The following is a 14,546-nucleotide window of genomic DNA, read 5'->3' on the forward strand; positions in this document are numbered from 1 at the left end:
CCTTCCATCCTTCCAAGGTTGGTAAAATGAGGACCCAGATTGTTGGGGGCAATATGCTGACTCTGTAAATCACTTAAGAGATGGCTGTAAAGCACTGTGAAATGGTATATAAGTTTAAGTGCCATTGCTATGATGGACTTCCCCAGCATTTATGATCCAGTTTTGCAGTTCCAATGTCCCTCCACCCCCCATAGTTATATAATCATATTTTGGTGTTGGGCAACTGGCCTGCATTTGCAGTATCCCACAGTTACATCATTGATCACATGGCGATTTATGTTTTCTAGTTTCTAGTAAAAAAACCCACCCATTGGATACAATGGGTTAGCTTAACAACTGTGCATTCACTTAATGGTACCTTCAAAAAAAGTCATAAAGTCAGTGTTGTGGTTAGCTCTGGCCCAGTTCCTGTCCCAAGGAATGTGGAGGTGGATGTGGATGTGGGGGAGACATCTGTTTTGCTCCCAGTAGAATCTGACGACGAAGTCTCCACTGACCAAGTGGACAGGGAAGAGGAGAGTTTGGCAGACAGCCCAGGAGGAGATCAGTCATCTGTGTCATCCCTGGATTATGAACAAGAATTAATGACACATCCACGCATGCGTAGAGTGATGTATAGGAGACAACAACTGAAGGATTATTACAAGAGAAAATCAGGCCACCTGTGGTTGGGTGGGGCTGCTGTAATTAGTGCTACAGATAAAAGTGCAGCCTGGTGTTTTAGCCTCATGGTAGTTTATCTGATTCATTCTTTCATCAAGATCGTGTTTTTTGCTGTTCAGGATTGTTTGTGTGGACTCTCTGGACTTTAGAATTGGACTCAATTTCCCAGTTATTGGGTGAGCAATTGGATTGCATTTACCCTGTGCCTTATGTGTACCAGAAAATCCCTTTGACATTTAAAAAGGGATCTGTTTCTGTTTTTCTGTTTATAAAAACTTTTGGGTTTTCCTTTTATCATGTGGTGTGTGTCTTCCTGGACTAATTACCCTGTAATTACGGGCAGTTGAGAACAGTCGGGTACAGTCCCATGGTGCCCCACTTAAAAAGCGGCATGATTTGCGACTCTAATTCTGTGCTCAACTACAATCAAGGACCAATCAAGAACCAGCTGTATAGAGTTTTTAATCCAAAAAATATCATGCATGACTCACATACATTCAGCACACATACATTCTTTTTGCGCTGGAGAACAGAATAAAAAACATGAGTCGCGGTGGCGCAATGATTAGAATGCAGTACTGCAAACTACTACTTCTGCTGATCACCAACTGCCAGCAATTTGGCAGATCGAATCTCACCAGACTCAAGGTTGACTCAGCCTTCCATCCTTCTGAGGTCGGAAAGATGAGGACCCAGATTGTTGGTGGCAATATACTGAGTCGTAAACTGCTTAGAGAGGGCTGTAAAGCATTATGATGCGGTATATAAGTCTAAGTGCTATTGCTATTACTAAAAACGTGCCAAATCATTCACATAACAATTAGTACAATCTGGAAGTAAGAGAAATATGTTTACAGATATCCCAGATTATATTGGTTTGTGTTTGAGTCATATCTGTAATTTGTATTTGTTTGCCAAGCTCTAAGGAATTCTAATTATTTTCACTCACACGATAACACTAATGAATATAGAAAATTGTTTTCTGGAATGAAATATTTCAAGTTTAAAAAAAGAAATTAGGAAAAAGGTCATCTTTAACCAGTAAACTACAGTTTGAAAAGGAGAAGAATCTCATTAATATCCAAAAGACTGGCTGAGATAGTCTCAAGTGTATTATTAATTTCAGAATTGTAGGAACCGATTCCCATTTTGTCCACTTTCATGACGAGCAAGTCGACCAGAGTAATGCTTTTCTAGAAGAAATCTTCAAAAACAATTTGGCTAATTTCCATCCTTTTCCAGACCTAGGTCATCTTCTTCAGAAAGATTAATATAAAAGAAAGCATAACATGCCAATAGGAATACCAATATAGCCACAAGGATAAGGCTGACTTCCTGTATTAAAAAGAAAAAAAAAGAATTAAGCATCACTTTAAGTTAAGTAAGAGCTGATGTGATATTTACATTTATAAATATAAAGGTTATAATCAGTCTACGGAGAGGGGCGGCATACAAATCAATCAATCAATCAATCGTTTGCCCAGGTTCACCTGGTGCACCAGTTGCGGCCCTATCTGGACCGGGACTCACTGCTCACAGTCACTCATGCCCTCATCACCTTGAGGCTTGACTACTGTAACGCTCTCTACATGGGGCTACCTTTGAAAAGTGTTCGGAAACTTCAGATCGTGCAGAATGCAGCTGCGAGAGCAATCATGGGCTTCCCAAGGCATGCCCATGTTACTCCAACACTCCGCAGTCTGCATTGGTTGCCGATCAGTTTCCGGTCACAATTCAAAGTTATGGTTATGACCTATAAAGCCCTTCATGGCACCGGACCAGAATATCTCCGGGACCGCCTCCTGCCGCACGAATCCCAGCGACCGGTTAGGTCCCACAGAGTGGATCTTCTCCGGGTCCCGTCGACTAAACAATGTCATTTGGCGGGACCCAGGGGAAGAGCCTTCTCTGTGGAGGCCCCGACCCTCTGGAACCAGCTCCCCCCAGATATCAGAGTTGCCCCCACCCTCCTTGCCTTAGAAACATAGAAACATAGAAGACTGACGGCAGAAAAAGACCCCATGGTCCATCTAGTCTGCCCTTTTACTATTTCCTGTATTTTATCTTACAATGGATATATGTTTATCCCAGGCATGTTTAAATTCGGTTACTGTGGATTTACCTACCACATCTGCTGGAAGTTTGTTCCAAGGATCTACTACTCTTTCAGTAAAATAATATTTTCTCATGTTGCCTTTGATCTTTCCCCCAACTAACTTCAGATTGTGTCCCCTTGTTCTTGTGTTCATTTTCCTGTTAAAAACACTTCCCTCCTGTACCCTATTTAACCCTTTAACATATTTAAATGTTTCGATCATGTCCCCCCTTTTCCTTCTGTCTTCCAGACTATACAGATTGAGTTCATTAAGTCTTTCCTGATACGTTTTATACTTAAGACCTTCCACCATTCTTGTAGCCCGTCTTTGGACTCGTTCAATTTTGTCAATATCTTTTTGTAGGTGAGGTCTCCAGAACTGAACACAGTACTCCAAATGTGGTCTCACCAGCGCTCTATATAAGGGGATCACAATCTCCCTCTTCCTGCTTGTTATACCTCTAGCTATGCAGCCAAGCATCCTACTTGCCTTTCCTACCGCCCGACCACACTGCTCACCCATTTTGAGACTGTCAGAAATCACTACCCCTAAATCCTTCTCTTCTGAAGTTTTTGCTATCACAGAACTGCCAATGCAATACTCAGATTTAGGGTTCCTTTTCCCCAAGTGCATTATTTTACATTTGGAAACATTAAACTGCAGTTTCCATTGCTTTGACCATTTATCTAGTAACGCTAAATCATTTACCATATTACAGACCCCTCCAGGAATATCAACCCTATTGCACACTTTAGAGTCATCGGCAAATAGGCAAACCTTCCCTACCAAACCTTCTCCTATGTCACTCACAAACATATTAAAAAGAATAGGACCCAGAACAGACCCTTGTGGCACACCGCTTGTAACCTGTCTCTGCTCAGAATACTCGCCATTAACAATAACTCTCTGATGGACCATGCCTTTCGCAAGCTCCTTAAAACCCACCTCTGTTGTCAGGCATGGGGGAATTGAAATTTTTTTCTCCCTTCCCTCTAGGCTTATAGAATTTATACATGGCATGTTTGTTGGTATGATTGGTCTCTTAAATTGGGGTTTTTTTAGATTACTTTTTAATATTAGATTTGTTACATTGTTTTTTATTGTTGTTAGCCGCCCCGAGTCTTCGGAGAGGGGCGGCATACAAATCTAAATAAACTAAACTAAACTAAACTAAACTAAACAATCAATCAATCAATCAATCAATCAATCAATCAAATAAATAAATAATAGCCACTGAGATCCTCCAAATACAGTAGTTTTAACACAGACCACAATCCTACAATTTAAAATATATGTAAGCATTGTATTGGAAGGTCTTGTTTTTAATCTTGTACCCAAGAAAATCATAACACATGGCAATATCTATCTGGATAAAAGATTATGAGCAAAGGGATATAGTTTGCACTTCTGTTTTTTTTAACAACAATCCTGAAAGAAGGCAATGGCAAACCATTTCTGTATTGCTATTACATAAACATATAGCTACATAATTAGAAGATTTGAGGGAGTTTTTGAACTTCAGAGCCTATATCTTAACACAATATTATTTTGAAACAGCTACTTTTTGTCAATATTTTCTAGACCAAAGCTATGAAATTGGTTAGCAAGCTGGGAGATTGGTTAGTAACTCTTGAAAATACAGTCAGTGGTGAGGGATTTGAGGGAAATAGCCCAAAGCTATTTCAGATTATGTCTTCCAACCTTTTCTAGACTATGAAATGACATATCATAAACACATCTGAAATATTACGTGGAGATCTGGAGAAGCATAAGTCAGATGGGGAATTTAGTTCTTTCTGCCACAATCTTAATGAAACTCATTTCTCACCTCCCACTAGACACACAATTTGTCAGAGGATGCTGTTTCAAACTGGAATAAAAGCTCTTATTATTGCCAGTCTTTATGGTAACAAGAGGCATTTTTGACTGGAATCAGGATGACCCTGGTTGTGGTTTCAGTCTTGCTGATTCTCTACAGAGTAATAATGCTGTTATTTTAGCACCCAGCACCATTTTCTATTGGAAGGCACCATCATGATTTTACATATGTGTGTACGTGTAAGAGGCTATGTGGTGTACTGGTTACAATATTAGTCTGTAGTGAGTAGAAACATAGGAACATAGAAGACTGGCGGCAGAAAAAGACCTCATGGTCCATCTAGTCTGCCCTTATACTATTTCCTATATTTTATCTTACAATGGATATATGTTTATCCCAGGCATGTTTAAATTCAGTTACTGTGGATTTACCAACCACGTCTGCTGGAAGTTTGTTCCAAGCATCTACTACTCTTTCAGTAAAATAATATTTTCTCATGTTGCTTTTGATCTTTCCCCCAGCTAACTTCAGATTGTGTCCCCTTGTTCTTGTGTTCACTTTCCTATTAAAAACACTTCCCTCCTGAAACTTATTTAACCCTTTAACATATTTAAATGTTTTGATCATGTCCCCCTTTTCCTTCTGTCCTCCAGACTATACAGATTGAGTTCATTAAGTCTTTCCTGAGTAGACCCAAGTTCTATTCCACATTTATACATGGAAATCAACTTGATTTTCAGCTGGATGGATAGGTTTCAGCTGGATAAGAACACAAATTCAGACAAGATATGAAAAAGATAGTAAAACAGAGAACGTTTTGTTGGAGAAGACTAAGTTGGATGAAATATTAATAGGTGTTGAGATAGAATTTGAACAAATGAAGGATATGATGGTTAAATGGCCACAAAAGTTTGGATATATAATAAAACTAGACAAATGGAATCAATTTTGGGATAGGAACTACAAATTGACTATGGCAACAACCTATAAAGAAAATTTATATAAGATGCTTTATAGATGGCATATGTCACCCGAAAGAATTGTTAAAATGTTTAAGGACAAGACTATGAAATGTTGGAAATGCCAGCAAATACCAGGATCTTTCTACCATATGTGGTGGACATGTGCAGAAGCAAAAATATTTTGGATTAGAATACAGACATTGATAGCAAAAATGGTGAAGTTAAAACTAGAATTAAAACCAGAGATATTCTTGTTAGGCATTTTACTGAAGAACCTTGTAAAGAAGGTATGTATCTTCTTTACAGGACCTGTAAAGAAGATACATACTTAATCATACATGTAATTACAGCAGCAAGAATTGCATTTGTGCAAAATGGAAAGGATCTAAGCTCCCATATGAAGAAGACATACTTAAAAAAATCTTTGACTGCGCTCAAATGAATAGAATGACAGTGAAGCTTAAAGATAAACAAGAGTGTGAATATTATACTGTTTGGATGAAGTTTTATCATTGTATAGAAAATGAATATAGTTAGATATTGAAACAGAGGGACTATAAAAGTAAAAGTTTAGGAGTGATTAAAAAAATGGAATAACCCAGATGACAAAACTAGAGTAAGGAGGTAGCATTAATTTTAAAGTATATACAGTGGTACCTCAAGATACGAACCTAATTGGTTCCAGGGGGAGGTTCGTAAGACGAAAGGTTCGTAAGACGAAACATTGTTTCCCATAGGAAACAATGTAAAGTCAATTAATCCGTGCAACAAGAAAAAAAACCCGCAAAAAACCGCTGCCGCCTGGCTGTCACCTTTTAAAATAGCGGGGGGGGGGGGGGGGGGGCTTTCCCAGCAGCCTCCGGAACCAGGAAGTTTGGCAAAATTTCAGGGCTCGGGAGGCTGCTGGGAAGCCCCGCAGCCTGGCTGTCACAACAACCGGGAGGCTTCTGCCTTTGGGTTTTCTGCTCGGGGGGAGCAGGAGGACCTTCCTAACTCCCTCCTCCCCGAGCCGAAAACACAAAGGCGGTCTGATGCCGCCAGCTTGAGCCAGGAGGCATTCAGGGCGTGGAGGGTTTCTTAGCTTTCCTCTTCCTCATTCTCCGTGAAAGCTGGAGGACAAATAGAGAAGAAACGGTGAAGAGAAGAGCCTCCTTGAAAGGTTGAGGACACATGGAGATCAAACTGGGAAGAGGAGAGGTGAAAAACCCTCCGTGAAAGGTTGGGGACACATGGAGATCAAACTGGGAAGAGGAGAGGTGAAAAACCCTCCGTGAAAGGTTGAGGACACATGGAGAGCAAACTGGGAAGAGGAGAGGTGAAAAACCCTCCGTGAAAGGTTGGGGACACATGGAGAGCAAACTGGGAAGAGGAGAGGTGAAAAACCCTCCGTGAAAGGCTGGGGACACATGGAGATCAAACTGGGAAGAGGAGAGGTGAAAAACCCTCCCTGAAAGGTTGAGGACACATGGAGAGCAAACTGGGAAGAGGAGAGGTGAAAAACCCTCCGTGAAAGGTTGAGGACACATGGAGATCAAACTGGGAAGAGGAGAGGTGAAAAACCCTCCGTGAAAGGTTGAGGACACATGGAGAGCAAACTGGGAAGAGGAGAGGTGAAAAACCCTCCGTGAAAGGTTGAGGACACATGGAGATCAAACTGGGAAGAGGAGAGGTGAAAAACCCTCCGTGAAAGGTTGAGGACACATGGAGAGCAAACTGGGAAGAGGAGAGGTGAAAAACCCTCCGTGAAAGGTTGAGGACACATGGAGAGCAAACTGGGAAGAGGAGAGGTGAAAAACCCTCCGTGAAAGGTTGAGGACACATGGAGATCAAACTGGGAAGAGGAGAGGTGAAAAACCCTCCGTGAAAGGTTGAGGACACATGGAGATCAAACTGGGAAGAGGAGAGGTGAAAAACCCTCCCTGAAAGGTTGAGGACACATGGAGATCAAACTGGGAAGAGGAGAGGTGAAAAACCCTCCCTGAAAGGTTGGGGACACATGGAGATCAAACTGGGAAGAGGAGAGGTGAAAAACCCTCCGTGAAAGGTTGAGGACACATGGAGATCAAACTGGGAAGAGGAGAGGTGAAAAACCCTCCGTGAAAGGTTGAGGACACATGGAGATCAAACTGGGAAGAGGAGAGGTGAAAAACCCTCCGTGAAAGGTTGAGGACACATGGAGAGCAAACTGGGAAGAGGAGAGGTGAAAAACCCTCCGTGAAAAGTTGAGGACACATGGAGATCAAACTGGGAAGAGGAGAGGTGAAAAACCCTCCGTGAAAGGTTGAGGACACATGGAGAGCAAACTGGGAAGAGGATAGGTGAAAAACCCTCCGTGAAAGGTTGAGGACACATGGAGAGCAAACTGGGAAGAGGAGAGGTGAAAAACCCTCCGTGAAAGGTTGAGGACACATGGAGAGCAAACTGGGAAGAGGAGAGGTGAAAAACCCTCCGTGAAAGGTTGAGGACACATGGAGAGCAAACTGGGAAGAGGAGAGGTGAAAAACCCTCCGTGAAAGGTTGAGGACACATGGAGAGCAAACTGGGAAGAGGAGAGGTGAAAAACCCTCCGTGAAAGGTTGAGGACACATGGAGAGCAAACTGGGAAGAGGAGAGGTGAAAAACCCTCCGTGAAAGGTTGAGGACACATGGAGAGCAAACTGGGAAGAGGAGAGGTGAAAAACCCTCCGTGAAAGGTTGAGGACACATGGAGATCAAACTGGGAAGAGGAGAGGTGAAAAACCCTCCGTGAAAGGTTGAGGACACATGGAGATCAAACTGGGAAGAGGAGAGGTGAAAAACCCTCCCTGAAAGGTTGGGGACACATGGATATCAAACTGGGAAGAGGAGAGGTGAAAAACCCTCCCTGAAAGGTTGGGGACACATGGAGATCAAACTGGGAAGAGGAGAGGTGAAAAACCCTCCGTGAAAGGTTGAGGACACATGGAGATCAAACTGGGAAGAGGAGAGGTGAAAAACCCTCCGTGAAAGGTTGAGGACACATGGAGATCAAACTGGGAAGAGGAGAGGTGAAAAACCCTCCGTGAAAGGTTGAGGACACATGGAGAGCAAACTGGGAAGAGGAGAGGTGAAAAACCCTCCGTGAAAAGTTGAGGACACATGGAGATCAAACTGGGAAGAGGAGAGGTGAAAAACCCTCCGTGAAAGGTTGAGGACACATGGAGAGCAAACTGGGAAGAGGATAGGTGAAAAACCCTCCGTGAAAGGTTGAGGACACATGGAGATCAAACTGGGAAGAGGAGAGGTGAAAAACCCTCCGTGAAAGGTTGAGGACACATGGAGAGCAAACTGGGAAGAGGAGAGGTGAAAAACCCTCCGTGAAAGGTTGAGGACACATGGAGAGCAAACTGGGAAGAGGAGAGGTGAAAAACCCTCCGTGAAAGGTTGAGGACACATGGAGAGCAAACTGGGAAGAGGAGAGGTGAAAAACCCTCCGTGAAAGGTTGAGGACACATGGAGAGCAAACTGGGAAGAGGAGAGGTGAAAAACCCTCCGTGAAAGGTTGAGGACACATGGAGATCAAACTGGGAAGAGGAGAGGTGAAAAACCCTCCGTGAAAGGTTGAGGACACATGGAGATCAAACTGGGAAGAGGAGAGGTGAAAAACCCTCCGTGAAAGGTTGAGGACACATGGAGAGCAAACTGGGAAGAGGAGAGGTGAAAAACCCTCCGTGAAAGGTTGAGGACACATGGAGATCAAACTGGGAAGAGGAGAGGTGAAAAACCCTCCGTGAAAGGTTGAGGACACATGGAGAGCAAACTGGGAAGAGGAGAGGTGAAAAACCCTCCGTGAAAGGTTGAGGACACATGGAGAGCAAACTGGGAAGAGGAGAGGTGAAAAACCCTCCGTGAAAGGTTGAGGACACATGGAGATCAAACTGGGAAGAGGAGAGGTGAAAAACCCTCCCTGAAAGGTTGAGGACACATGGAGATCAAACTGGGAAGAGGAGAGGTGAAAAACCCTCCCTGAAAGGTTGAGGACACATGGAGATCAAACTGGGAAGAGGATAGGTGAAAAACCCTCCGTGAAAGGTTGAGGACACATGGAGAGCAAACTGGGAAGAGGATAGGTGAAAAACCCTCCGTGAAAGGTTGAGGACACATGGAGAGCAAACTGGGAAGAGGATAGGTGAAAAACCCTCCGTGAAAGGTTGAGGACACATGGAGAGCAAACTGGGAAGAGGAGAGGTGAAAAACCCTCCGTGAAAGGTTGAGGACACATGGAGATCAAACTGGGAAGAGGAGAGGTGAAAAACCCTCCTTGAAAGGTTGAGGACACATGGAGAGCAAACTGGGAAGAGGAGAGGTGAAAAACCCTCCGTGAAAGGTTGAGGACACATGGAGAGCAAACTGGGAAGAGGAGAGGTGAAAAACCCTCAGTGAAAGGTTGAGGACACATGGAGAGCAAACTGGGAAGAGGAGAGGTGAAAAACCCTCCGTGAAAGGTTGATCTCCCAGTTTGATCTCCATGTGTCCTCAACCTTTCACGGAGGGTTTTTCACCTCTCCTCTTCCCAGTTTGATCTCCATGTGTCCTCAACCTTTCACGGAGGGTTTTTCACCTCTCCTCTTCCCAGTTTGATCTCCATGTGTCCTCATCCTTTCAAGGAGGTTCTTCTCTTCACCGTTTCTTCTCTATTTGTCCTCCAGCTTTCACGGAGAATGGGGAAGAGGAAAGCTAAGAAACCCTCCACGCCCTGAATGTCCCCTGGCTCAAGCGGGCGGCATCAGACCGCCTTTGTGTTTTCGGCTGGGGAGGAGGGAGTTAGGAAGGTCCTCCTGCTCCCCCCGAGCCGAAAACCCAAAGGCGGAAGCCTCCCGGTTGTTGTGACAGCCGGGCTGTGGGGCTTCCCAGCAGCCTCCCGAACCCCGAAATTTTGCCAAACTTCCCGGTTCCGGAGAGCAAACTGCGTTCTGCGTTCGGAGACTGCTGGGGAGCCGCGCGGCTGTTTTAAAAGGTCACAGCCGGGCTGGGGGGCTTCCCAGAAACCTCCCGAACCCCGAACCCGGAAGTTTGGCTAAAGTTCAGGGTTCGGGAGGTTGCTGGGAAGCCCTCCAGCCCGGCTGTGACCTTTTAAAACAGCCGGGTGGCTTCCCAGCCGTCTCCTGAAGCTGAACGCCAAACCCGGAAGTTCGGGTTTGGCGTTCGTAACATGAAAAAACTTCGTAAGAAGAGGCAAATTTTTTCTGAACCCCGGGTTCGTATCTCGAGTTGTTCGTAAGACGAGGGGTTCGTATCTTGAGGTACCACTGTACCTAGAATTAAAGGTTAATGGTAATAAACACGTTAAATAATATTTTTAAAAAGGGGAGAGACACCACAAGAATACAATCATTTAGTAATATATGATCAGTCTGTTCAATATAAGAGTTATTAGAAATAGAAATCACTCAAGGGAAGGTTTAGAGGGTGAATGAGAAAGTAATCGGAGAGAGGAAGAGGTTGGATGGCGAGAGGAAGGAAATTATGTTGGCATAATTACATGTTTTCTGTCAGGGTGGGTTCCACTTACCTTTGCCACGGGTTCATATCGTGATATTTTGTGCACACTCACTCGTCTCTCGCGTGCATGCTTCCCCTCATACAATTTCACTTCTGCGCATGCTCAGAAGGTGGATTCAGCCCAAAACACAGCTGAGGAGCTGATCAGCTGTGCTTCAGGAGAAGAAATAAAAACCAGTATAACTCGGGGGGGGGGGGCTTTTTTCAAAGCACAGAACGAGGAGAAGACATCCAAACACAGGAAAATTGCCCAAAAATTCAGGAAAAAAGATGGCGCAAACAGAACCGGATCTGTGATGCCAAAACCGGATCTGTGATGCCAAAATTACATCACCAGTGGGTTGCTAATGGTTCAGATCTGGTCCGAACCAGGAGGAACCCACCCATGTTTTCTCTTCTCAGACGTTAGCAGTAAATCTTAATCCTAAGTGTGTTCCTGATCCTTTGCTACAACCTTTATCAAGCTAATGCCCTTCAGTTGTGAAGGGAAACACAAAGATTCCTGGCATCAGTGGATACGTTAACCATTCTTAGATGTTTAAGAAAATCCATTGGCTTGTCTTCCATGTCACATTACGACATGGCTCAACCAGGACATGATCGAAACATTTAAATATGTTAAAGGGTTAAATAAGGTTCAGGAGGGAAGTGTTTTTAGTAGGAAAGTTAACACAAGAACAAGGGGACACAATATGAAGTTAGTTGGGGGAAAGATTAAAAGTAACATGAGAAAATATTATTTTACTGAAAGAGTAGTGGATCCTTGGAACAAACTTCCAGCAGACGTGGTTGGTAAATCCACAGTAACTGAATGTAAACATGCCTGGGATAAACATATACCCATTGTAAGATAAAATACAGGAAATAGTATAAGGGCAGACTAGATGGACCATGAGGTCTTTTTCTGCCGACAGTCTTCTATGTTTCTATGTTTCTATGTTTCAACTCTGCCTTTCAATATAAGTTAAAACTACCTGGGTTTGCTCAACAGATGCCAAAAATAAACAAACTACACTTTGGATTAGTGCAATATGTGCACAAGGTCATTATGTTAAAGCGGACAGGGCATGAAACTATTAATTTCTAAACTTGGAGAAATTATCAATGATGGCCACGGTTTGGATGGATGCAGGTGTGAATTTTGTTGAATAGTTAAAAACAATACCCATGAAAATAGCATTTTAATACTGAAAATATCAACACATGAATAGCTTGTAATATGTATCAAAAAGCATATAAATACAGCAATCAAACAGTAATCCTTCATCAGGAAGAGTAAAAAAAAGTGGGTATTTATTGCTCACAAGTTGCTACATTGACATTATCAACACAGATAAAAATCACTCTTTGGGGAAATTAACAAAGTAATAAATGGCAATGACTAAATGAAACTTTTTTATTTTCAAGCCTACATGAAAATGGCAGGCAATCAAAATATACCAGAGTAAACTAATTAACATGCTAGAGAGGAAATCAGAAGTATCACACTGTGGTTGATTTAGAAAAGTTTAAGGCCATACTCTCAGGGGTGAAAAATCAAACTTTTGCAAACTTTTGCAAACCTACTTCAAGTGTAAAGCGAAATCAGGTGATCCAGGCAGTTCAAATCGGTATAAAGATTTATTTTAAGCTTAAGCTCTCTACAAGGATGTGATCTGAACTACTAAAGGACAAGCAATTTGGTGGGAGATAAAGAATTCACCGTGGGGCCGGATTTAAATCTCTTGTGAACACGAAGGGATTCACGATTGATTATGTGTTTGACCCCTCCTTTGGAGTCAGCCTGGTCATCTCTTATACCAGGGGTCCCCAAACTTGGCAATTTTAAGACTTTTGAATTTCACCTCCCAGAATTTTCTAGCCAGCTATGCTGGCTAGGGAATTCTGGGAGTTGAAGTCCACGAGTTTTAAAGTTGCCAAGTTTGAAGACCTCTGTCCTACACCCTACATTCCTAATGAAAATTCAATCACCGCATTAAACAAAGTAAACGTTGAAAGGATATTTCACTGAGTATTCTTTGAAATGCAATGAAATTAGAGTTCCACTTTGACCAATAACAGATCATCCAATATAATAATACCCATCATTTCCTTTCTTCATGAAGTAGTTATCATCCTTTATTTGTCTGTTTCTATACTACCCCAGGTTGTTCTTTCCAATGTAATGAAATCAAAGTGTAAATGCTTTATAGGAAATGCATATCATTTTTATATTGAGCACCACATAGCAAACAACACCCTATGCAATACTTGCTATTGTTGAGTTTGAATGGAAAGCTCTCCTAAACTAACAAACTGATTTTAGGATTTTAATACCATCTTTTCAGGTAGTCCTTGATTTACAACAGTTTGTTTATTGACCATTCAAAATTACAATGCACTAAAAAAAATGACACAATCATTTTTCACACTTATGACTGTTGCAGCATCTCTATGGTCATGCGATTTACATTAGTATGCATGACAACTGACTGACATTTATGATGGTTGCAGTATCTTGGGTCATGTGAACACCTTTTGAATTTTATACACAGAGTAGTAGGCTATGTGCATTAATACCATGCTAAAGTTTATATGTCACATCACATTAAGAATGGAATGGAATGGAGTGGAGTGGAGTGGAATTTATTTATTTGTTTGTTTGTTAGATTTGTATGCCGCCCCTCTCCGAAGACTCGGGGCGGCTAACAATAATAAGAAAGACAATGTAAACAAATCTAATATTAAAATAATCTAAAAAAAACCAATTTAAAGAACCAATCATACATACAAGCATACCATGTATAAATTCTATAAGCCTAGGGGAAAGGGAAATTTCAATTCCCCCATGCCTGATGACAGAGGTGGGTTTTAAGGAGCTTACGAAAGGCAAGGAGGGTGGGGGCAACTCTGATATCTGGGAAGAGCTGGTTCCAGAGGGTCGGGGCCGCCACAGAGAAGGTTCTTCTCCTGGGTCCCGCCAAACGACATTGTTTAGTCGATGGGACCCGGAGAAGACCCACTCTGTGGGACCTAACTGGTCGCTGGGATTCGTGCGGCAAAAGGCGGTCCCGGAGATATTCTGGTCTGATGCCATGAAGGGCTTTATAGGTCATAACCAACACTTTGAATTGTGACCGGAAACTGATTGACAACCAGTGCAGACTGCAGAGTGTTGGTGACACATGGGCATACCTAGGGAAGCCCATGATTGCTCTCGCAGCTGCATTCTGCACGATCTGAAGTTTCCAAACACTTTTCAAAGGTAGCCCCATGTAGAGAGCATTACAGTAGTCGAACCTCGAGGTGATGAGGGCATGAGTGACTGTGAGCAGTGAGAATAGAATAGAATAGAATTATTTATTGGCCAAGTTGACAAGTTGAAAAATCCTGCCAGGCTTAAACACTAGGCCTTAGCTAACGATGCAGCTCAGTGGTGGAAAAAGGTTAAGATCCAGCACTAGGCAGGAAAAATCAAATGCATAAGCATAGACTAGGTGGCACCTA

At 42.7% G+C, this 14,546-nt stretch overlaps 1 protein-coding gene across 1 annotated transcript in view; it reads right to left on the reverse strand.

Annotated features, from left to right (window-relative positions):
- Nucleotides 1-1,107: 1,107 nt before the first annotated feature.
- The window catches only part of TRIQK (triple QxxK/R motif containing), a 71,972-nt gene continuing 58,533 nt past the window's right edge, over nucleotides 1,108-14,546 (reverse strand). Inside the window, exon 4 of the mRNA XM_070749223.1 lies at nucleotides 1,108-1,998. Within this exon, the coding sequence (XP_070605324.1) occupies nucleotides 1,885-1,998 (114 nt within the window). The 3' untranslated portion in view covers nucleotides 1,108-1,884. The remainder of the gene's footprint in view (nucleotides 1,999-14,546) is intronic.

This window comes from Erythrolamprus reginae, chromosome 3, assembly GCF_031021105.1.
Source record: "Erythrolamprus reginae isolate rEryReg1 chromosome 3, rEryReg1.hap1, whole genome shotgun sequence".
Classification (NCBI taxonomy): Eukaryota; Metazoa; Chordata; class Lepidosauria; order Squamata; family Dipsadidae; genus Erythrolamprus; species Erythrolamprus reginae.